This window comes from Panthera uncia, assembly GCF_023721935.1.
Source record: "Panthera uncia isolate 11264 chromosome C1 unlocalized genomic scaffold, Puncia_PCG_1.0 HiC_scaffold_3, whole genome shotgun sequence".
Classification (NCBI taxonomy): Eukaryota; Metazoa; Chordata; class Mammalia; order Carnivora; family Felidae; genus Panthera; species Panthera uncia.
Window position 1 is genome coordinate 44,588,320 of NW_026057584.1, and position 25,692 is coordinate 44,614,011.

At 39.5% G+C, this 25,692-nt stretch overlaps 1 protein-coding gene across 1 annotated transcript; it reads left to right on the forward strand.

The window, feature by feature from the left end:
* Positions 1-1,217: 1,217 nt before the first annotated feature.
* SLC40A1 (solute carrier family 40 member 1) lies at positions 1,218-23,148 on the forward strand. Its single transcript, XM_049615350.1, has 8 exons — positions 1,218-1,550; positions 2,047-2,114; positions 7,962-8,121; positions 10,320-10,435; positions 11,470-11,596; positions 18,634-18,879; positions 19,718-20,374; positions 22,080-23,148. Exons 1-8 carry the CDS (start codon positions 1,508-1,510, stop codon positions 22,391-22,393), a joined length of 1,731 nt encoding a protein of 576 aa, XP_049471307.1. The 5' UTR covers positions 1,218-1,507; the 3' UTR covers positions 22,394-23,148.
* The last annotated feature ends 2,544 nt before the right edge of the window (positions 23,149-25,692 follow it).

The window sequence follows — 25,692 nt, forward strand, 5'->3', positions numbered from 1 at the left end:
TGTGGAATTTGGTTGGAGTTTCAGTATGTAGGATCCACTCCGGGGTTTTGGCAAGATTGAGAAACGTAAGGTAACTCTCTGGCAGTAGGGGTTGGTATGCACTGGGGCTTCAGCCCAGAAGGGGAAAAAAGTGTAAAATTCATGGAAGCCTGGTGTTCTCTAGAGTCATTCATCTGTTACTTCAGGAGGCCACCGAATGGCTTTATCTGGACAGGTACAGACCCAGGGACGCAACTGGGATAACCGGTATTCCTGGTAACTGCTTGTCAGATACTGGGGCATTTGGAGGAGAGGTGGGGAAGGGACGGGGCGGGAGGGCGGGGGTTGGAGTGGGGGTTGGGAAGTGGTGATAAAGAAGAAGGAAGGATGGTGAAGGGAAACGGTTGGGCTGGTTCCTCCTTGCTGCATCTCCAGGAAGGATTTGGAGACCTAAGTTCTGGGCTGGGGGTGGGTCCCTAACACGCTGCGGGTCTTGACCTTTACAAGCCTCCCTTTAGTCCTCTGGAGAGGGCTCAACTCTGGTCTTTGTGCCCTTTCCTGCCTTTTGATTCTTGTTCTTTGAGAGAAGCCCGGTTCCGTAGTCCCGGGAAGAAAAGGTACTCTCTGCCACAGGTGGGCCGGAATGGAAAGGCCAGGAAAGTGGCCTCCGTGGTATGAATTATGTTTATTTAGTTCCTATATTAAAAATGATTTTCTTTTTAAAAAGTAATAACCCCCCACTCCCAAGCCCGGGTTGGGGCTTTGCACAGGGAAGGTCCGGCGGCTTCCCTCTCCCCCAAACTGCAGGCACCGGGTGCTTTCCTCCGGCACCGGCCGGCTCGCTTGGCGCTGGGCCTCTCTCCGTCGGCCCCGCGGGGTCCACGCTCCTCTTCCCCTTCGCCGCCGCCCTGCGGCCTTCCCGACCCCCTCCCGCGGCCTCCCGGACGGCGGACACCCCGGCCCGAGCAGTTCGCGGGGCGAGGGTCCTCGCAGGCCGCGCGGGTTGTTTGTGGCCAGGTGGCCACTCGCGCCCAGGGGTGGCGACTCCTCCTGGGAAGGGCGTGGAGGGCGGCACGGCGCGTGAGGGCGGCGGGCGCCTGGCCCCGCGCCGCGCCGCGGGGACGCCCGGCTGGCCCTGAGCGAGAGGGGGCGGCCCCGAGCCTGCGGCCGAAGGGAGCTCCGCCCCGGCCCCGTATAAGTGTGCAGGGCTGCGCCGCGCGGGCTGTGGCGGCGGCGGCGGCGCGGGGTGCCGGATCCGGCTCGCACGGCCTGTGAAGCCTCCCACCCGCTTGCATAAGGCTTTGCCTTTCCAACTTCAGCTACAGTGTTAGCTAAGTTTGGAAAGAAGACTAAAAGAAGACCCCGGGGCCGTTTCTCTTTTGTTCTTTGCCCTAGTAGACGTCGGGGTCTTTTTGCGTAAGGCTGTGGTGTTTTTAGCGGTGCTCTCCTCGGTTCCTTGCACTCCTGTTAACAAGCACCTCATCGAGGGCAGCTGCAGCAGAAGAGCAAGCGGGGGGCGCCTGGGGTCATGACCAAGGCAAGAGAGCAAAACCACCAGGGAGGATGCTGCGGTGAGTTGACCTAACGCGGGTGGTGGGCGGTGGAGGCCAGCAGCTCTGCGCAGTTTTGGAGGAATGTGGCTCAGCTGTTGATCGGAGTCCTCGGACTCCTTTTGGTGAGGGTCGAGGAAGAAGGGAATTGCAAGATGAGGGGAAAGGGCTTACACGCCGACAAGGAGGAGTAGACCTGGAAGTTTGGATTGTCTTGTTTAAAAAAAAAAAAAAAAAAAGGCGGAGTTAAAGAATGTTGAAACAAGAGCTTTCTTAACCGTAGGTGAGGTTTTGCAGTTATTGACCAATAGGTCGTGGTGACTTGAAGCGAGTGGTATTAAGCAAACTGGACACATCGATTCCTCCGTGACTTGATAAAATGTATGTGGTTTGTCCCACAAATTAGTTTTTAATGATCGTGTTTATTAGGAGAAAACGGGCAAGTATTCCAACCTCAGCTCACTTAAGTGACCTAAATACGCTTTTTATCCACCGCCCCTCCTGTGTGTCTTTGCAGGATCCTTAGCAAACTACCTGACCTCGGCAAAATTCCTTCTCTACCTTGGTCATTCTCTGTCTACTTGGGTAAGTGACAATGTACAGTAATTCTTCGACATACTTGCATAATTTCTTGTTTCCTTTCATTTGGACCAATTTTATTAAGTCACCTTCCAGGTTTTCTGTGCAGCTAAATAAATCATCCGAACACACATGTTCTAACTAGAAAGTTATTTTCACCCAAGATATTTTCCCATAGGTGTTAGTAAAAGTTATTTAATTGTCATACTTTATGTAGATGAACAACTACCCAAAGATAGAAGAACAGGAATATTTATTTGCATTGCTTATAAATTGTATTTTGCGCTACTAGGCTTATGGTAATATTTGCTACTAAAAACGGATGAATGTCTCATGTATCTTCTATTTCACATTTAAGCTATTTCTCCCTTTTCCTCTTTTGTTAAAATGATAAATTCCAGCATACTGCACTATGAAAATACAGTAGAATAGTGGAGTGACTGATTCAGGCTAAAAATAGCATTCTGTGATTAATTTAAATATAAATTGGCATCCAAAACAAATATCTGAGTGATAAAAATTCTTGGCTTTAAAATGTTTTCTGCTGGGGGTACCTGGGTGGCTCAGTTGGTTAAGTGTCCAGTTTCGGCTCAGGTCGTGATCTCAGGGTTAGTAAGTTCAAGCCTCCCGTGGGACTTTCTGCTGTCAGCATAGAGCTTGCTTCAGATCCTCTGTCTTCCTCTCTCTCTGCCCCTCCCTCACTCTTGTGTGTGCACTCCCTCTCTCTGTCTCTCAAAAATAAATAAACTTAAAAAAAATGTTACCTGGGGTGCCCAGGTGGCTCAGTTGGTTGAGCTCAGGTCAGGATCTCACAGTTTGTTGGGCTCTGTGCTGACAGCTCAGAGCCTGGAGCCTGTTTTGGATTCTGTGTCTCCCTCTCTCTGCCCCTTCCCTGCTCATGCTCTGTCTCTCCTTGTCTCTCAAAAATGAATAAACGTTAAAAAATTTTTAAAAAATGTTATCTGTTGGTAGATATTTGTTGAGCATCTCAGGCTGTCTTAAAAACCATCATCCATTGAAAATCAGCAAATGATTCATAATTCTCTCTCCAAATTCCTATGCGGTCCTAGAAGAGGGCCAGTGTTTCTGTTGGCTTGGCTAGCTTCATCAACATCCCAAAAAAGAATAATCCCAAAAGGATGCTGTATGTGTGTGTTTGATTAATGATTAGAATCTTTCGAATTAAACAATTCTTCTTACTGTTTAAAAGCAGTATTTGAGTAAATTCTATGTATGCCTCCTATGATTTTTAATTTTAAAAAATCAAAAGGAGAGAGAATTTTAAAGGTAAATTTTGTGAATAGCATTTTCTTTTTAAATTGGAAACTTCTGTTGGATCATCCTTAAGACATGAATGCAAACTATTGTATGAGGAAATCTGGACCCATGCCCTTGGGAAATTATTAAGCTAGGTTATCAGCTCTTTAAGAAATAGCAGTTCAAAGATGGCTTTTTAGAAAGGCTAGCTCCTATCTTCCCAGAGGCTTAGACAAGGATGACTCTGCAAATACATGTAAACAAAGTTGAATTGGTGTGAGTTTGTTTTGTTTTCAATAGCTGATGATTCTAAGTAGAAATCTAGTGAAACTACTCTTAATTATACCTAAACCTATAGTTTTCCTTCCATTTAATTCAGTACTTTTTAAAAATACTTTTAAGTATTTAAAATTTTTTTTTAAATGTTTTCATTTTTGAGAGGACAGAGACAGAATGCGAGTGGGTTAGGGGCAGAGAGAGAGGGAGACACAGATACGAGGCAGGCTCTAGGCTCTGAGCTGTCAGCACAGAGCCCAACGCGGGGCTCAAACTCACCAGCTGTGAGATCATGACCTGAGCCGAAGTCGGACCCTGAACCGACTGAGCCACCCAGGTGCCCCTACTTTTAAGTATTTTAAAAACCAATAACAAGGAATAGAGGTAGCATCTGATAGTCCCATCCTGTGGTCTGGACCTGTCTCTTAGGAGAATGAGATATCTCACTTCTAAATACTCATTACCTTTAATGTTTATGTGACCTTTTGTTGTTAGGTTGTGAGGTCAGATTTGCCAAAAGGGTGTAACTATAGTTGTTCCAGGAGGATTTTTTTGTCATGTTAATTAAAAGTCCCATATGAAAAGTGGCAGACACTTACCCCAGTAAGTTGAGCTAAGGGAGTTCTTGAGGAAAGTTGGATTAAAACAAAACAAAAAAAAATCCCCCCAAACCAGGATCTACAACCATATAAGGTTTAGTGGAGTTTTACTCCTTATTGCAAAAGAGTACAAAAGAGGAATGCTCAGTAACTCTAGTTAAGTCTGCCTTTGAGTTTTGTCTCCTGTTTGACACTGCCTAATTTTATTAGAACAAAATAAAAGTGTTTGTGTGTGTGTGTGTATACATTATATATGTATACACACACACACGCACACACGCACACATCTATCCATTCCCCTGAAAACTCTGCGAAATCATGGTTTCCTGTACACTGAAAATAGAAGTATTAGGGTAGAAGGTTATATCTGTGTGGGGTTGGGTGCTTTTTATTTCTGGCTTTATTTCTATCTGCCAGTAGATCAGTACATTTTACCCTATGCTATCAGAATGCAAAGTACTGTAAGAAATGGGTCTTGTTGTCAAGGAGCTTACAATTTGATTTAGTATGGGCTTTAAAAAATGTGTTTAGTCACAAAAAGGTAACCAACAGTGGAAAAGGGTGGCCAGTTGCTTATATCTTGTGTCATTATCCTCTGGATTGTCTTCATTCATATCCCAGATGTGTGTATGACTCCAGCCCTTACTTCCTTTAGGTCTCTGCTCAGAGAGGTCTCTGACTACTTAGTGCAAAATGCCACCTTCCTGCTCATGCTGCTTTATTTTTCCTTGTAGCATTTATACCATTTGACCTGTTTTAGGTTTGTGTTTGGTCTCTGCTCACTGAGATGCAAGCTGTGGGAAAGTATGGACTTTGATTTTTGTGTACCGTGGAGTTTCTCGTGCCTGCCGTAGGATTGGGTTTATAGTAGCTTCCCAATAAGTAGTAAGTGGATTAATGACTGTGATCATTTATTCACAGATACTCAGTTGTCCCTCAGCTCTCAGCCCACTGGGGGTAGATGGACATGTAAACAAATCATCAAAGTACAGTGAGAGCACATGGGAGGGCAGGAAATGGATGTAAGGAAGGAATGGGTGGGCTCAAGATTGTACTACTTTGGGCTTCATGAGTGTGGAATCTGTTGCCTCTTAAAGCTTAAAGCCTTTAGAAATTGGGATAATCGGAGCAGTTTTATTCCTCTCCATCAGGGAGGCGTCATGGATACAAGGATAAGCAAGAAAGAAAATTTTCATTTGGTAGCACTTGTTTTGATGGCCTGCTGTAGAAGAGTCTAAAATTCTTTTGGGTAAAAAGTAGGAGTTTAAAAAAAAAAAAAAAGGAAAGAAAGAAGCCACAGTCATGGAGTATTATTTTTTATTCCTTATGGTAAGAAAAAGGAAATTCACTCCTGGAGGCCACCTATCATTTAGGGCATTTATGTATTTCTTGTCTTTTCCTTGGGAGCTATTCAGAGGGATGGAGAGGAAGATAAAGTGCCTCTCCTCACCCCCTCCCATTGTATGCTAATCCAATCTACACTTGCTTCTCCTGTTAAAGATTAAGGAAGCAGTTTGTTATTCTTATTGATCTCTTTATCTTAATATAAATTTGTCTTTTTATGGGTTTCAAACAAGTTGTATGTGTATCATACAGTTTTAATCATTTAGTACATTGGTATTTGAAACTTAATTCCTACTTAATTTAAGTGGAAAAACTTTCCATTATCAATGCAAACAAAAGCTGTGTCAGACATGTGAATTATGGTACTGATTAATCCTCAAACTTTTGAACAGTCACGGAACAAATCTAATGTACCAGAACAATGTTATTGATAAATCAGTGTAGGTTTTTGCCACTTATTCTATATTGACTCATTCACAACTGGGATTCACTGCAGATCCACTCCTTTGTTGATTCCGTAGTTATTTGTTGTGTATGTAACCTGGGCCATGCAGTGGGCTGAGGTTTGAGAACACAGAATGTTCTAGAGCTCACATTCCAGACCATCAGGTTAGAATCAGTCTTGCAGACATAGTGCTTCCACTGTTTGTTTTAAGATTTACTTGACCATATTCACCCCATTCAACAAGGCCCTAATCTTATGTTAATTTTGAATTGCCTTCCTAAATTATGTTCACAATCCTCTACTCCATGGTAGAGGTTTCTCTTAACTTGGCACTGTTGCCATCTTGGGCTGGATACTTTGTTGTAGGGGACGGCGCTATGCATTGTAGATGCCAGTAGTACTCCTACCCCTGCCCCAGAGTTGTGGCAATCCAAAACAGTTCCAGACACTGCCAGGTGATCCCTGGAGGATAAAATCATTCCTGCAGAGAAATACTGGTCTACATGAAGTTTATTGTAAAGGATTGCTATTGTGTATGTGCATCAATTTAAAATTTTGTTTTTATTTTTAATTTTTTTTAACGTTTATTTATTTTTGAGACAGAGAGAGACAGAGCATGAACGGGGGAGGTTCAGAGAGAGGGAGACACAGAATCTGAAGCAGGCTCCAGGCTCTGAGCTGTCAGCACAGAGCCCAATGCGGGACTCGAACTCACGGACCGCGAGATCATGACCTGAGCCGAAGTCGGCCGCTCAACCGACTGAGCCACCCAGGCGCCTGACTCAATTTAAAATTTTGAATGCATAGAATTGTTGTCTTGGCTTTATGAAATTAAAAAAAAATCATTTGATATACCAGGATATAACTTTGGTCCTAATACGTTGAATTTATCAAGCAGGTGTTAAGAAACTTTGGAAAGAATTAGGACTCTAGTACTTCCAGATAGTGTCAAATGCATAAGGAGCCTAGACTGGGAATTTAGTTTCCTGTAGTGATTTCCAGGGATAGGTTATGATAAAACATTGTTGTCCTGTTTTATGTTAAGTCAGAGGTCAGAGGTCAGGGATGGAGCCAAAAATCTCATGATAAGGTCCATTATAGATTTCTTATGCATTAATTTACCTGACTCATTTAAAAAATTTTCATTATTCTATATTTTACCATAATGAATTCATTTCCTGTATACTCTACAGTGAAAAAATAAGTAGTCTTTTCACCCTTTCCAAACCCATCCATATTAAAATGTTCAAATAAAAAGCTGCTTATGCATTTATTTCTGAAATTTTTGTAAATGTGGTACCAGAATTTGCCCATATTAATTTTTTCCCCATATTAATTTCATTTTTCTGAGCCTGCCTTTTTTTGACTTTGAAATTTATTGGTGAAATAGAGCATATATTTTAGAATGTTTAGGTGAAAGAAACTTTAAGGATCATATAGTTCATTCTTATCAGTTTACAATTTGGGAAACTGGCTTTTTCTTGACATTCAAAGCATATGAATGTTTGTAAACTGTACTGTAGTTTCATTCTGGTTCAGTAGCACACTACTTTGTGCGTCTCAAATCACGATAGGTAAATTCTAGGCCCAGGTAGAAACTTGACACAAAGGGAAGAAGTTTTGTCTCAAAAAACCTTCTTTGGTGTTGAAACTACATTTTTTTTTTTCTAGAATGATAAGGAGTATGTGTGTTTCATTAATATCATGCTTTTTTTGGGTTTACTTGGTAAATGGCCCAGAATATTTTCCATTGGACCGGGATGGATGATTTTAACACTTGACCAATATTCAATTCAAAGAGTAATTGTTGACTTGGAAAAATCTCATGGTGTAGCCAGAAAGTACATTTTGATAAGGGAGCAACTTCCTGAGTGTAATTGCCTGGGAAATAAAAATAATTTCATCAAAACATTTTCTCTTTTCTTATTCAAGGGAGATCGGATGTGGCACTTTGCAGTGTCTGTGTTTTTGGTAGAGCTCTATGGAAACAGCCTCCTCTTGACTGCGGTCTACGGGCTGGTGGTGGCAGGGTCTGTTCTGGTCCTAGGAGCCATCATTGGTGATTGGGTGGATAAGAATTCCAGACTTAAAGGTGAGAAGTGGTAAACTAAGGCTTTGTATTCATGGGACCTAGGCTTGAGCTAAAGAGAAACCACTGTGACTGACCCACTGTGTATCTGCTGCCATACTTGAGCAATGGGATGATCAGTGTCAGCACTTCTACATGGAAGGTCCTGGGGCTTCTGCACAAAATTGGAATGCCAAGATATTAAGCTTATAGATTTTTTTGGATCTTTGGCTAGTCATAAATTCCAGATGTTAATAATTAACACCATAGTTCTTTTCTGGGAGCCATGTTAAACATTAAAAGTTTGCTTAACTCTGGCATTCTTTCTAACCATGACTCGCACTGGAGTCAATCAGTGTGATGTTCCTGGGACAGCTTTAACATCTGTCCTCTGGGTTACAGTGTTTTCTATAGAGGCAGGTGTAGGGTAATTGAAAACTATATTGAAGAGGGAATATCTAAGTCAGGATCATGGAGAGCTGAATTATAAATTTTTGAGGGGAAAAGAAGAAATGGTAATATATTGACATTTATTCTAGAGCATTAGTACTGAAATCATTGCAGTTTTATGTGTAGGAAAGAGAGAAAGTGATGGAACAGTTCAGCTATGCAGAATATAAGGGCAATCCAGATAATAAGCCAGGTCACAATTTTCCTGGGTTGTGCAGTTGATGATGCCAAGACCTGGCCAAGTCTATTTTAGACATTGGAGAAAGATTGAAATATGTTTCTTTCAGTGAAGGATGACTGCCCCTGGATAGAGAGCAATTTGGATTATCAAATTCTAGGACTTGATTCTATTAGTGAAATGGTCAAGATGGACATTTGTCTGTTTTGAGAATGGATATACCAGAACACATATAGAACTAAGTTTTGTATACAAGAAAACAAAAAACATTCCTGGTTGTTCACATCGTTATTTGTAGGAACACAGGGATATTATATATCTTGGAGACCTTTTAACCTTATGATTGTTGAGCATTGGAATCCTAGGTTGGGAAAGAATGTTGAGTTAGATGAAAAAGTGTGTGGTAGGATAGCAATCTCCCATTTATCCCATGAAATCAGCTCACATGTCACTTTCTGTGAAAATGTCCGATGTCTCTGGGCTGATTTAATCATTTCTTCCTCTGCTCTCAGGAGTCTTTGTCAACACCTCTGCTATTGTACTTCTACTCTTACAATTATCTGTTCCCATATCTTTCCTTCCTCTGGTCAGTGGGGTTCTAAAAGTTAGAAACTTCATGCAGTTGGTATTTAATCCTTGTGCAATAGAAGAATGAGTTATATGTTGGGATTTTACTACAAACTACTTTCAGAAAGCAGTTTGTTTGAGGCTTTTATATGACCTTCTAAGCCAGAATGAGCTTTACTGCCCTTAAAGACCAGGGCTATAATTATGCCTTACGCATACAACTCCCTGTATTTTTCAGAGTACTTTTCATGAGTATTTTATTTGAGCATCATACTGACCTTGTAAAGAAGGCACATATGTATCATCATCCTCACCTTATAGACACAGACGTAAGAGACATTACGTATCCTGTCCTAGATCACCTACCCTGGTGAGTGGCAGGGAAAAGATTACAAATAAGACTGTGGGTGTCCTTACTTGGTGTACCTAGTCCTTACTCCAATACATTATCTACATGGGTGCCGGACTCCAAGGAAACTGGCATTTTCTGTGAGGGAAGGTGTTACTTAGAATTTCATAGCAGCAGCATACAGCATTAGAATGCCCAGTGGAACACACTGCTGCTTTATTCTTGGTGAATTTTACATATCTTTCCTATGTATTCATACTATCTTATCAGATTCAGCCTATTCTGTAGGGGCTTATGGATTCCATGACTTCTTAACCTCTTCTGTAACTTCCTGCATGTTATGATTTTAGCTTCAGCAACAAAGAGCTGAAAGATGGATCTTGTCTATGTAATATAGTTCTGTTTATGACAGTAAACTTTCAAGAGAATAAGCTAAATGAAAATGTGGTCATTATGAATGGCTTTAATTAATAGGAAAATGGTGAATACTTCACTCTTCCTGTAAGTTTTACTGGTCTGGTGTTATCTGGTGGGTCCTACTGGAAATAGTTGATTCAGGATTTACTTCAGGAATTTTTTTTTTCATATAGTAATTTGCATATGCATTAATGTGTGGACAAAAATGGGGCCATTGTGATATTTTGGTATAGTGAACACTTTGTTTCTCCCTCTGTACAGTGGCTCAGACTGCGCTGGTGGTACAGAATGTTTCAGTCATCTTGTGTGGAATCATTCTGATGATGGTTTTCTTACATAAAAACGAGCTTCTGACCATGTATCATGGATGGGTTCTTGTAAGTTCTCAGTGATATTCTTGATGGCAGAAAATAGAACATCTGGTAGTGGTAAAAAATGAAAACCCTTTGAGACTAGGGGGTATCTTTTCACAAAGACAACTGTTGACCCTCTGTGTCCATTTAATATCCTCTACCGTTTGTATTATATTTTGTTTTTGCTTGTTTGCCCATAGTGGGCACTCATTAAATATTGTTTGAATTTTAATTTTGTCCTATTTTTTTTCCTTATTTGTTTTTAGTGGTATTTCTAAAAGTTTATTGTATAATTCAGTTGTCAATTAGTTTTCAGCTACTAACCTGTAATTTGTTCACATTACATAAGAAATGTAATCCATATATTTATTAATTTGTCATAATTGTATTCCTCCAATAGTAATTGGTATGTATGGGGTCATGGACTACATAACTTCTCACACTATGGTCTCATGATAGCTTGATGGAAAAGGGGAAAGATGGGGTGGTGGCAAATAATGGATTTGATGTAACTATTGAATCTTCTTATATATTTAGACTGATACTGTAGGGTTTCAAAGCCAGGGAGAACATTAGAAATCTTCTGGTATATTCCCTTTATTTTGTTAATGAAAAAATTAGACAAAGTGATGTTATCTGATTGACCATTGTCGTGCAACTAGGAAGTATCATAATTCTGACTTAAATGCAGGTCTTCTCACTTCCCCTTTATTGTTTTTTCCAAAAGAGGTATTTTGGGAAGAAATTAAAAACTACTGCTATGTTAACACTTTATGATAACTATGTCACATAAATGTGCACATGATTTTTATAATTTTTGTACTATGTGTATTACAGATGATGTGGATTAGGAAGATATTATGCCCTTTAGCTTGACTACTGGTATTTATGGTTTCATGTCTACAAAGTAAAATTATTTCTTACGATTTTATGAAATGAACTTAAAATTTTATTATTATGCCATCAAAGACCATTTCAAACTACACCGTACAGTGAGGTGTAGGTACTATGTGGTAAAACTGACATTTTTAACTCAACTTTTTCCTATAATTCCTTAGACTTCCTGTTACATCTTGATCATTACTATTGCAAATATCGCAAATTTGGCCAGTACTGCTACTGCAATCACGATCCAAAGGGACTGGATTGTCGTTGTTGCAGGAGGAGACAGAAGCAAATTAGCAGGTAATTTGGCTTTCTCTTTTAATGTAAGGGGTTCCATGAGGATTCACTTTACGTCAGAGGTAGTAAATGAGGGTTAAACCTTTTCTTCTGGGTATTTAATTGAAAATTATTTTCCATAAATTGAAAATATAGTCTTTGTCTTATCACATTGTCAGTTTCAGTGCAATGATTTATCTCACTGTTATGAAATTAATTTATAGGATAGTGAACTTTTATTGTATGCAAACCTGGCAAATGGAAGAACGTTTCTTTTGAACTCTTTCTTTTAAATTCTGTTCATGGTCTCTGTATGTTTACTTAATACTTAGAGCAGTGAAAATCTGACATGAGATTGATTCATTCATACCATGGTAGTATGACTAGTATTTACTGGATTTTATTTTTCTCCAATCCAAGTGGAAACACTTTATTTCCAAAAGGGACTCTAGTAGTTAATTCCTTCAAGTTTAAAGTTATAATCTATAACTTTTATTATATTATCTGCAATGCAATAGAATTGCTGTTACAAATACTAGAGAAATTGAGGACAAATACTAGAGAAATATGGTTTTCAAGAAGCTCATAATCTTAGTTGTCCATTGGAAACATATATAAGAGGCCAGAGACAGACTAAAGAATGCTTACAAAGCAACATGTCCTATTACATCAGCATCACTTGTACTCAGAATAACTCACCTCACTCAATATTCCCTACCTGCCCCCTGACACAGACACACATCAGATTCATAGCTACACAGGGTTAAGGATGAAGGGTACACCTATCCACTGATTAGATCAGGTCAATCAGTTGTGCTGGTCATTGAGATAATGGGTATCACAAACCTATTGCCCAACCATCCTGACAGACCAGAAAACTATTGCTGATGATTTAAATGGCTTATTCTAGTTCACAGAAGGCAAGATTAGTGTTGGGGATAGCAGGCAACTTTGTTTGGGCCATGTGGCTAAAAAAAGGAAAGGAGGTGGTGAGAGAAAGAAAATGTGTGAAAGGTCTAAAGGAAGAAAGAGAAGAATTTGCTTAAATCATCACTTTGTTGTAGCAGTGTTATTTATAATTGAGACAAATACCACAGTGATTTTAGAGAATGGTGTCCATATAGGATGAATTTATAGCACATGTGAATATACCACAGGATATTCTTTCTAGAGGTAAAGTAGTGATTCTCGTTGATTTTTTTCTTCCTGTAATCATTTACCAATAGGAAATAATTCCATGTCTCTTCTTGTCACATTGAACTATAGGATTAGGCTTTGTCCTTTTTTGTATGTTTTTTCCTTATTTACTTTCTCTTTTTAATATGCTATTTTAAGTATGTAATACATGTCCATGTTTTAAAATTCAAAAGGTACAAAAAGACCTGTTTTGAAAATAGAGCACATATGTATCTGGTAGAATATATTTGGGGGGAAAGTTGTCTTTTAAAATGATTTTCTTTCTCTTAATATGAATTTTATTTTATTTTATTAACGTTTATTTATTTTTGAGACAGAGAGAGACAGAGCATGAACGGGGGAGGGTCAGAGAGAGAGAGGGAGACACAGAATCTGAAACAGGCTCCAGGCTCTGAGCTGTCAGCACAGAGCCTGACGGCGGGCCTCGAACTCATGAACCGCGAGATCATGACCTGAGCTGAAGTCGGACGCTTAACCAACTGAACCACCCAGGCGCCCCTCTTAATATGAATTTTAAACTCATTTTGACTCTTGTGAAGTCTGTACAGTCTGGGGGGAAAAAAGCCCTGTGTAAAGTGAAAATTCCTCAGAACTTATCATTTATTCTAAATACAAATATAAATAAATAAGAAAAACCAAAGATTCCATATAACTTTGTGGGCTTTTTGACGTCCCAGAACAACAAGAAGAATATGAATGACTGTTTCTCAGCTGCCTTTCTTTATTATCAGGAATAATTGCAGAGGAATAATTGCAGTCTCTTTTCTAACTTTCTGGAATTTCTCAAGTTTAGGAAAGGAAGTAAGCTGCCTATTGAAGTTTCATCCACTGTGAATTAGCTTTTAGCAAGTGAAGTCGAATTTCTCAAGTTTAGGAAAGGAAGCAAGCTGCTTATTGAAGTTTCATCCACTGTGAATTAGCTTTTAGCAAGTGGTGCTTTTCTGCATTCAACTAGTATTGCAGGTTAGTAGCCTAGTGAGGGAAAACCTCCGTGTTGTCTTTCTTCAGCATTTGTTAAAAGATTAACTAAAACCATGCTTCAAAATAGGATAGAAACTTTCTTAGTTCAGAAGGTCAGCAAGGGTCTATCTAACCATTGATTTTTTGGTGCTATTTCTGCTATAAGGCAGAATTATAGAACAGGTAGAGAGGAGGAGAGAGGAAAATTGGAGAAGTGTATGTCAAGAAGTACACCTTAGTCACCTCTGAGGTTGAGTCTCTGCACACAGACGCACGTCCTCCAGTCAGGAATTGTGTGTGTTTGTGCAGGGCACATTTTGAAGTCGAAACGAAAACTTTAGAAACCCAGCGAAAACTGTTAGAAACCTGAGCAGGGGACTGGACAGGGATGCTGAACCTGTGTGTGCCTTGTGTGTGTGTGCCTGTGAAGGGCAAAAGCTGTGTGCACTAGGAGGAGAGGTGGTGAGCCAGATGCTAATTGCTCCCCTTCCCTTAATGCAGTGTTTCTTGATTTCAGAATAGGTTTAAAAACTGGAAGTGGTATCACTAAGGGTAAACAAATAGAGACATTTTCCCTGGAAGGTTAAAAAATTTTAGAATTTCAGTGGCATCAGACCAAAATACAGCTGTTACCATCTAGTTTGGAGATCACCAGAAAAGGAATTGTTTTTCTACATAAATACTGGTAATTAATCTGTCGGCTAATTTGCCTAGGTACTTAGTTTAGTGTTTTATTAAAGCAGTCTGTTGTGCTATGACCCTTAGCCTGTCAAACCTGTTTGAAGCTCACTTCCTTTTCCCAGACTTTTTATCCCTTCTGTTTTATTTCCTTCCCTATTTTCTTTGTTAACCACTCTATTTATAGCTTCTGAGGTGTTTTGTTTTGTTTTGTTTTGATCCTCCTTCCTAAAGACACATCTGCTGGTTACCGTGATCAAGATGACCGATAAATTTCTTATTTGAACTCTATTGACTAAAAATTGATTTCATATTTAAGGTAGACAAACCTGCTGCCTGCTATTTGCTCAGCAGGTCTGCTTATTATTATTATCCTATGAGATTTAATATACCCTTTTTAATAGCAAGTCTTTATTTAATGTCATGGTCTGTGCCTCAGCTGCAGCTGAAAATAGTTAAATTGGAATTAAATGAGCACATATATGTGTGTTTACATAAGAATAAATGGAAATTTGTGAAAAGGATGGGTTTGCATATTCAGAGGACAGATTCTTCTCTAGCCTGTTACCAGTGAAATGATGAGGTCTTTTCCCCAAATCATTATATAGTTCATTCTGCTTCCAAAACATAAAAGCTGGTTACTGATACTGCATCACACACAAACATTATTAGCTTCCTAAGTATAATAAAGATTGAAATTGGTGGCATTAGGAAGCTTCAGGAGCACTTAAAAACCGAGGAAGTGAAAATACAACAAATCATTTTAACTAAATTAATTTTTCTCTTGTTGTGGGGCTTTCAGAACATGGGTATATTTTCACTTGTACTCAATTTTGGGAATCAAAATATTGAGTTACCTGAATCTATTCTATACTTCTCTGTTAGCACCTGAGTTGGAAACTTTTTGAGGGTGGGATGAAAGTTAGCGAAGCCTCTGCAAAAAAGGGTCATGTGTGAGATCAATGAAAACTGCCTTTGCCTCTCAAGTGAAAGGTGAAACGTGTCAAAGTTCTTCTGTTATCATGTAAGCATTATACACTCATGGGACTAATTGGAAGGCAGTTGAGGACCAGGAAGAATTAGAGAAGGAATAAAGGCAATTTTCTGCTAATGCACTTATTAGTCACCTATTGCTTTTCTCTTAAGGTACCCCACATGATTGATAAGGATTTGTCTCATTGGTTCCACTCTACTCTGTGAGATAGAGAATAAGAAAATTGGTCATTTTCTTGACTTCCTCTCTTTTATTCATGTTGTCCTCTGCTCTGATTTTGCTGTGTTCCCATGGTCATGTCCTAGACTTGGTCATCACCACTAAATCCTCCCCTTCCATAATCTTAATCTTAGGCATTCATGTCTTGAATTGGCACCTCCTGTCTTCCCAGCTCATTCCTTCTCATACCCTAGCCACAACAGTCTTCCAGTCTGGTTGTCACCCCATTTTCACTGTCTGTGACCCCTCTTGTCTCCCTTCCTTACTCAGCTGAAATTCCAGGTCAGATGTTCTGATCACATATGATCACCTCCTAGCTTATACTCTCAGCTCACTTGGCCTCCTCTCCTTCTGTCACTCTCCAGTAGAACATGGCTGGAGAAAAATGCACAGTTTTGCTCTCTGTTTTCACTGTTTTACAGTTCGTAACCATTGGGTTCATGTTCGCCCTTTTGTGCTGCCAGGTGATCATACTAATTTCTGTGGCCCTTTCCTCCTTCCTGTTTCCTTAGAGGAGTAGGTTTCACGTTCTCCTTTCTCCTCATACATTCCATACCTCCTCTCCCATCCTCACTCTCACTGATGACCTTGCTTTGTGCTTTACTGAGAGAGTAGAAGAAATGAGAAGTTACACATGCTGTCCCCATTACATCCACCTGCAGCTGCGTATGTGGTCTGCACTCTTGTGCATGTTGATGGTTTTGCTCCCGTCTAAGAGTAGCTCTCCCATTTGTGTGTTGGTTCAGATTCCATCCCTTCTCATCTATGGTGTCATCCCCAACAGCATATAAATGTGCAATAATATTTCTCTTAAACATTTTTACCTCTTTTTACCCTTCTACCACCTCATTTCTTTGTTTCTGTTTTCAGAAAATCTTAAAAAAAAAGATGTCTATGCTGTTTCTAGTTCCTGTCCCTGGTCAGGGCTTTGCTTTTCATGATGCCAGGGGGGCAACATTTACATTGTGAGTCCAGGGAGTGCCACTCACTTAGAAATATAATATAAATGGTATATCTCCTGGAGTTGACGCCAATCTCTTAAACCAGCTTCAGTCAGGCATTTGCCCTTTCTGGTCTACCAGAACTACTCTCTTTGAAGCCCCCAATACCTTCCCTGTGACCAATCTAGAGCTTCCTCTTAGTACTCATCTTCCTTGACCTATCAGCAGCACTTGCCAGTTGATGACCCTTCCTTTTAGAAACAGTGTTGCCCCATGGCTTCTAGGATGCCACACTCCTCTGGGTTTTCTCCTCTTTCACTAGTTCTTCTTCATCTTCCTGACCTCTAAACATTGACATGCCCAGGACTGGGTCCTCAGATCTTGCCTCTTCTGGATCTACACTCAGTCCCTTGGTTGACCTCATCCAGTCTCACTGCTTTAAAACTCAACTGGCTGATGACTACCAAATCTGGCACAGCCTTCTTTCCTAAACTGCAGACATATTTAACTGTCTACTTGATACACCCTTGTGCTTGTCAGTAGCCTATCAAAATCAGCATCTCTAAACTAAATACTCGTTCTTTTGCTGCAAATCTGATTCTTTTGAATTCTTTCCTTTCTCAGTAAATGGCCACTCTTTCCTTCTAATAGTTGCTTAGAAAACAGCAACAGTGAACTTCAGAGTCCTCCTTAATTCTTCTCTTTCTCTCACACCCCATATCTAATCTACTTGCACATCTTTCTGATTCTACCTTTGAAGTGTATCCAACATCTGTTTCCTCATTTCCATTATTACTGTCCTGGTTTATGCTACATCATCTTCTACCTGTCTTCTTGCCTCTGCTCTTATCTACCAACTCCCTCACCCTCATGCTACAGTCTTCACAACACAGCAGCCAAGATGAACCTTTAAAAACATAAGTTAGACTGTGTCACCTCTCTGTTCAAAAGCTCCAAAAGGCTTCCTCACCCATTCATTGACAAAGTTGGCATCCATATAATGTTCACAAGACCCTAGGTGATTAGACCAGTCTACCCTCCCTCTCTGACCTCTTCCCTTCCTCCCTCTGCTCTAGCCCTGCCAGCCTCCTTGTTGTTCCTCTAACATTGTAGGTGTGCTCCTCCTGCCCCAGGACATTTTTACATCCCTTGGTCTGGAATTCTCTTTTCACTGATATCTACAGGACTGACTCTTTTTCCTCCTACTCCTTTCTCTCTCTCTCTCTCTCTCTTTTTTTTTTTTTTTTTTCAGGGAGTCCTTTCCTGACCTTGCCATATTGAAAACTGAAATCTTTTGGGGCACCTGGGTGGCTCAGTCAGTTAAGCGTCTGACTTCAGCTCAGGTCGTGATCTCATGGTTTGTGGGTTCAAGCCCCATGTCGGGCTCTGTGCTGACAGCTCAGAGCCTGGATCCTGCTTGGGATTCTGTGTCTCCCTCTCTCTCTGCCCCTTCCCTGCTTGTGCTCTCTTTCAAAAATAAACAAACATAAAAAAAAAAAAAAGAAAACTGAAATTTCTCTTTTCCCTGCACCCTTTTTCTGCTTTATTTTTCACCGTAATATTTAATTGACATATGACATTCTGTGTGTGTGTGTGTATATATATACATATACATACATATATATATATATATATATATATATATATATATATATATAGATTGATTTACTCTTTCTTTTCCCATGGGAAGGTAAACTTCCTGAAGACAGGGCAGGATATTATTTATTTTTTTTTATAGTGATAAAATAATGCCTAGCCCATAATAGGCATTTAATAAATTTTTGTTGAAAACATGTTTGTAGGGTCACTCACTATTGTATTCATCTTAAAAGCTAATATTAGACTTATTTATATAACCCCAGGGAATCATGATTTTTGAGGCAAATTTATTTGTTGTCATTTGTTCCAAATGACAAATTATTTCCTAACAAAATGGTTTGTTCACAGAGTGCTTTTAGAAATTTACATTCTAGGAATCTATACTCTTGGATTATGAGTTTGTATTATGTAAGTGGGCAGTCTCTCTTTGATAGATTTGCACACTTATCTTCCTCCTTTACCTACCTCTATAGATATGAATGCTACAGTACGAAGGATTGACCAGTTAACCAACATCTTGGCCCCTATGGCTGTTGGTCAGATTATGACGTTTGGCTCTGCAGTCATTGGCTGTGGTTTCATTTCGGGGTGGAATTTCATGTCCATGTGTGTGGAGTACTTTCTGCTCTGGAAGGTTTACCAAAAAACACCTGCTCTGGCTGTGAAAGCTCTTCCTAAAATAGAGGGAGCTGAATTGAAACGGCTGAATTTACATAAAGGTAAGCTCAATACAGTGATCAATCCTTTTATTCTTATGTTCAGACCTTAAAAGTTGGTGAAGACGAAAGTTCATCCAGTTTATTACTGCTGAAGGCGTGCATGAGGTTAAATATGTCACTTTGGTATGGATGAGTCAATACCCAGGCTTTTGACAGCCTGAGGAACAACTTGGGATTGGACCTCAGGGAGCTGGAATGAGGCCTCGGGCCCTTTTCCTTAACGTGAGCAGCAGACATGGAGGGGAAATCAACTGAGGGATGGCTGGGAAAAATTGAGCCATAAGAATGGGAAGAACAAGGGGGGAAAAAAAAGAATAAGAGAATTCCTAAGTCTATGAAGAGAAGAGTTACATAGCCATTTGTACAACAGTAGAAGGGAATGAGGACTGAAGGTGGGCATTTCCCAAGAAGAGAGAGCAAGTTGGGCTTTTGGGCTAATGGAATCCTAACAGGGCCCCAGAAAAGCAGATGCTGTGTTTTTCCAGACAATTATTATATTTTTACTTGATGAGTTTTCCTGTTATTTACTTTTACTTTGGTGGGAGTATAATTTTCTTTTTCTTTCTTTCTTTCTTTCTTTCTTTCTTTCTTTCTTTCTTTCCTTCCTTCCTTCCTTCCTTCCTTCCTTCCTTCCTTCCTTCCTTCATTTCTGGAGTATAATTTCTAAGGGGGGCAATGGAGAGAGGGAGACAGACCATGTGAGAGACAGCGATATCCATAGTATTTTGTTTATTTAATATAAATGCTACTTGGAGATTGTTTCTTAGCTGAAATTCTTAGGTTAGTAAAAGAAAATACATATTATACTGATACATATAATAATGTCTTTTATTAACAGAAACTGAGCCAAAATCCTTGGAGGGAACTCATCTAATGGGTGCGAAAGACCCTAACATCCATGAGCTTGAACATGAGCAAGAGCCAAGCTGTGCCTCCCAGATGGCTGAGCCCTTCCGCACCTTCCGAGATGGATGGGTCTCCTATTACAACCAGCCAGTGTTTCTGGCGGGCATGGGTCTTGCTTTCCTCTATATGACTGTCCTGGGCTTTGACTGTATCACCACAGGGTACGCCTACACTCAGGGGCTGAGCGGGTCCATCCTCAGTATACTGATGGGAACATCAGCCATAACTGGAATAATGGGAACCATGGCTTTTACTTGGCTACGTAGAAAATGTGGCCTGGTTCGGACTGGTCTGATCTCAGGATTTGCACAGCTTTCCTGTTTGATCTTGTGTGTGATCTCCGTGTTCATGCCTGGAAGCCCCTTGGACTTGTCTGTTTCTCCTTTTGAAGATATCCATTCTAGGTTGATTCAAGCAGAGCCGCTGTCCACAATTAGACCTACAGATATACCTGAAATCATTTTTACACCTGAAATGCACATGTCAAATGTGTCTGACCCTGCTACTATTGTCCCAGAGATGAGTCCTAAATCTGTGCCCATAGTGTCTGTCAGTCTGCTGTTTGCAGGCGTCATTGCTGCTAGAATTGGTAAGTCATCTCTCTGAATGTTAATGAGCTAAAGTGTCTTTTTTGCAGTGTGGGTTCAGAAGATTCAATGATAAATGATCTGAAATCTTCCCTTAATTTAAGCAAAACCCACTCTGTATCCTTACATACATATGAAATTTTTATTTTATAGTTTAAAATACAGTTTGTATATATGCACATATGCTTAAAATATGATTAGGGCTTGAAACTTAAAAAAAAATTTTTTTTTTAACGTTTATTTATTTTTGAGAGAGAGACAGAGCATGAACAGGGGAGGGGCAGAGAGAGAGGGAGACACAGAATCTGAAACAGGCTCCAGGCTCTGAGCTGTCAGAGCCCAACGCAGGGCTCGAGCTTACAGATCGTGAGATCATGACCTGAGCCGAAGTCGGATGCTTAGCCAACCAAGCCACCCAGGCGCCCCTGAAACTTTTTAATAAATGAGTATCTTAAGTATTACTCTTGATGTAATTTATTATTTTTTTTAGTTAATTTATTTTTTTTTAATTTGTAACATTTATTTATTTTTGAGAGACAAAGCACAGGCAGGCGAGGGGCAGAGAGAGAGAGAGGGAGACACAGAATCCAAAACAGGCTCCAGGCTCCAGGCTCCAAGTTGTCAGCACAGAGCTCAATGCGGGGCTCGAACTCAGTCCATGAGATCATGACCTGAGCCGAAGTCAGATGCTCAACTGACTGAGCCACCCAGGCACCCTGATGCAACTTATTTTTTGAAAATATATTAGTTATAATGATGCCATTTAGTAATTTAGTGTCTTTATATTGCTATAACTCTACTAAAAGGACTATGAGTTAGAAAATATTTGTATAGGACAAGGTAAAAAAGGTAGTGTTTTTGTTTTCAAAAAAAAAAAAAAATCCTTCAAAAGTCCTCTCTAGCTTATGTGTATTTATAGTATACTTTGCCAAACAAGTGGATTTTATAGCTCTGGAAGGAAACACAATGTAATGACTTCTTACAAAGCAAAATTTAAGTAATTATTAATAGAGTACTGATGAATTATCTCTGCTTGAATTTTTTTCTTTAAATGAAACCATATTTATCTTGTGATACAAAGCAGTTCATTAATTTATCAAAGACAATTAATATTCAAGCAAGACAGCTTTATTACAGGGGCTTTAGAAACCAAGCAGTAAATGTAATAATCACTTAAAGTTCTTAAACTTTAACCACAACAGTATATTAGTACATTCACTGTAGGCTTTAAAAACACCAGTACTTACAGTAAGATTTATTGTCTCTGATTTCGGAGTTTTGCTTTTGTAGTATAAATAATCACAAAAAATGGAATTAAGAAGTTTGTAGATTAGACTTACTTTTGTATGGTGGCTATAAAAAATCATTTCTTGAAGCCACTAGCAACCCAGTATTTTATTTATTTTATTTTATTTTATTGTATTTTTATTTTTCAAGTTTTTATTTAAATTCCAGTTAATTAACATGCAGTGTAATATTAGTTTGAGGTCTAGAATTTATTGATTCAACACTTATATACAACACCAAGTATTTATTAATGAAAAAGAATTCTGAAAGGCAAGGCTCTGATGAATATATGCATGGCGACTTCAAGATAATAGGGATGAATATATATTTTGTACACGTCAACAGATTTTTAAAATGTAAATGTGAAATGTAAAGCTATAAATTAAAATTCAGTGTTTAACAGATATCTTCTATTAATAGGTCTTTGGTCCTTTGATTTAACTGTGACACAATTGCTGCAAGAAAATGTAATTGAATCTGAAAGAGGCGTTATAAATGGTGTTCAGAACTCCATGAACTATCTTCTTGATCTTCTGCATTTCATCATGGTTATCCTGGCTCCGAATCCTGAAGCTTTTGGCTTGCTTGTACTGATTTCAGTCTCCTTTGTGGCAATGGGCCACATCATGTATTTTCGATTTGCCCAGAAAAGTCTGGGCAGCAAGATGTTTGCCTGTTGTCCTGAGGAAAAAGAAGTTACGAATGAAAATCAAACTAATATATCTGTTGTGTGAGACCATTTAACTGTTGCTATCCCTGTTACTAGATTACACAGAGCACATATGCTTATTTTGTACTTTAGAATTCCAATAAACAGCTAGGTGTTTCTCTCTGGTTTTACCCCAGTTGTACCCTGAGGGCTAGAAGCTATTTACAAGACTTAAGTCAGAGGAAATGAACTGGTTAATTTCCCTTACACTTAAGGATGGGGAAAAAAATCAAAAAAGGAAAAGAAAAACTCAGTTTAAATGTGGAGAAAGGTAACACTGATTTTTCCCTATTTCTCAGGAGTAGATAAAATTTTACACGAAGAGCAGTTAGTCACGTGATTTAAGTTATTCTTTGGAAGATATTTATTATCTGTGCAAGCATTCAGATATGTCATTTTTCCTTAAAACTCATTCTTGTCCAAGTCTAGCTAATTTATTTTCTTTTAGCATGTTCTTCACATTATAAAAAAAACAAATTCTGCTTCAAGTATGAAGAGGAGAGTTTGATAACCAGTGTTATTCTTATTGATCCTGTTGATCATAAGGGATTTACATATATGTGGAAAATGAAATACTTAACTAGAATTCTCAAATAGGATTTACGGTATAACTTTAGAGAGCACCTTTGTATCTTTATTATCATGGTGAAATACTGTAGTAAGCATATATAACACTTCAGAAAATGGCTCTCCTGTAAGCTGCAGATAGAAACAAAGCTGTAGATTTATAACAGTAAATGCATAAGGACTTCAAATACGCTGATAGTTTGGCCATAGAAACTAGAAGCTCAAAGTCACCCAGGAGAGCAAGACCTGAATTCAACTCCGCTATCGTTAATGATCTCTGTCTTGGAACAGGAGGGAGCACGCTTTTAGCCTGGTAGATTAAATGTAGAAAGCAAGCTCACACTTGGAAAGGTTTTGCTTTAAAATCATCAGATTGACTTTTGAATGTGCTCAGGTAGAGCATTTTTACTTTCACTGTTTTGTACCCAAGGAGTTATTTTTACACAGTTGTAGAGCAAGACCGTTTATAAATGTATCCCGTTCAAATGTCTTTGAGAAGAATGGAAGAAAAGAAATACTTTTGTATGTATTTGAAAAAACTGTTTTCCGAGTCATTTTGCAACATGTCAGTACCAACATGGTACTTTGCCTTAACTGTTTATGCACTTTCATGGAGACTGCAATCCGTTACTATGAGCACTTTCTTCTTTTTTTCTTAAGGTTTCATCTTCTTTCTATGGTATGACATAATGATTTACTATGTTGTAAAATCTTTGTAACATATTTCTATATAAAAAACGTTTTTAAAATCTTGAGTCCTTTTTCCTGAGTTGCGTTCCCCAGTTATTTAATGCTAGTTTTGTTATAGAACATCTGTTTTGGATAAGGTATTTTCTTCCTCTGCAGTTTCATAATAATTCATAATTTTTAGTGTTATCCCACTGTTCATATGTACAGTTTATGGTGGTTTGGATACAAATATAGTAAACATGAACTCAGTACTCCTTCCTTGACCTTGAAGAAGTCACATGAAGCCCTCTGAATTCTGTCTCATCTTCTGTAAATTGGAGATGATACTATAAAGCCAACTCCACCCACCTCACAGCTTTTCCTGACCAAGTCAAATAAGAGAAGTCATGTGGAAGTGCTTTGTGGACTATCAGATGAGGTGGTATCAGTACTAGGAATTGGGCCTAACGACAGAGTTCTAGGTTCCTGCTGTAGTCCAAAAAAAAAAAAAAGCCACATTCTGTACTTGATGAATGTTAATGAAGACTTGATCTGTACCCCAGATAGCTTCTTCCTGGGATGCAGATTTGACTCTGACATGGTTAATCAGAGGCTCCTTTTCTTTCCCCTAAAATTGGGGCCTTGAGAACCTTTGCCTGCACCCCGAAGCTCCAGACCTGCTTGTGGCCTTTGGACAGACGGGAGATGCCTCCTTAAGGTTTGGCTGCTGTCTTGAACAGGCCCTCTGCTCCCTCCCACAGGGGTCAGCTGTGGTCTGAATTCTGCCCTGAGTTTGGCAGCCTTAATGGAAGGCCTGTGACCTTGTAAGATGAATAGAACCATATTAGCAAAGGAAGTTCGCAGCTCTTCATGTGGGCATTTTGACAAATTGAGGGTCTGGAGAGAGAGGGGCCTGTGTAGGAGGAAGGAGCATGGAGCTGGAGAGCCGAAAGGAATTTTTACAGCCGCCTTGCTTATCTTTGCAGAGTGCTGTGGAGAGCAGGAAGAGGAGGGGAGGGGAGGGGTGTCACCGCTGGCCTGGCAGCCTTTGCTGTTTACAGCCCCAGGCATAGAAGTAGGGCAGGGGCAGATGAACTGAGCCTGTGTCTGGGTGTATTTCTAAATAGGGGGACAAACTTAAATAGCTACAGGGACAATCAGGTGATACCAATGAGTGAAGCGGATTAGAGACAGGAGAATTGTCCTTCGCTTAGCTTGTAATTACATTTCATAAAAGAGTCACTTATTTTGCTCCCAGTTAAAAACAAATTATTACATTTTTTTAATGCTTTATTCCATGCAGGTTTCCTACCATGGTTTTTAAGTTCCTTTTTTCAACATAGGCATTCTTTGCTTACTAAATGCAGAAAGCCATCTTCATTACCCTAAAGAACTATGCATTTCCCCATTTTTTTTTCTTGAAACAGGTGGCTTGCTTGATATACCTTTCATTGCTCCCCACCTCCAACCCCCCAAAAAGAAAGATAAGGTATAAGAAAATTTTTTCCTGTTTATGATAAGACAGAAAAACAGTGCAGGAGGCGTGCTAAATGGAGCATTGGCCCTGGAAGGACTATTGGGAAGTAATGGTGTGGTCCGGCTATGGTGGGCTGGGGAAGAGGGGCAGCTGGAAGCAATCCCGTTGCCATGCAGGTGTGTGGGCCCTGTGTTATGTCTTTTGATCTTTCAAGAGAAGCTGGGAATCTGAAATTTTGTATGGACTCTCCAAATTCTTAAATACCGGCAACTAATTTGAAAATGCTAGAACATCTTTCTAGTCAAACAATATATACCTACGAGCTACCTCTGAGCCCCTTTGGGAGATTTTCTCTAAGAGGATAGTTTGCAAACAGGAGAATGGTACTTGAATAAAGTCATAAAGAGGAGAGGAGCTGCATATAAAAAAAACATGTAGAGTACAGGGAGCAAGAAAACTGGGCAAACACGTATTTATGATGAAAAATATTAAGCTTTTAGACATCCTTGTTTGGAGATCATTTAAGGTCAAGTCATCTATGCATTTATTTCCTGACATATTGATGTCAATGAGCATTCTGCCCCAAAGCTCTTTATTCCATGTGTTGTTTA

Excerpts from the sequence above, each read along its gene's own strand:
- SLC40A1 (XM_049615350.1), top strand. The coding sequence starts at position 1,508 with ATGACCAAGGCAAGAGAGCAAAACCACCAGGGAGGATGCTGCG. Across the intron at positions 2,115-7,961 it reads GTCATTCTCTGTCTACTTGG|GGAGATCGGATGTGGCACTT; the intron begins GTAAGTGACAAT and ends TTCTTATTCAAG. Across the intron at positions 18,880-19,717 it reads ACGGCTGAATTTACATAAAG|AAACTGAGCCAAAATCCTTG; the intron begins GTAAGCTCAATA and ends TTTTATTAACAG.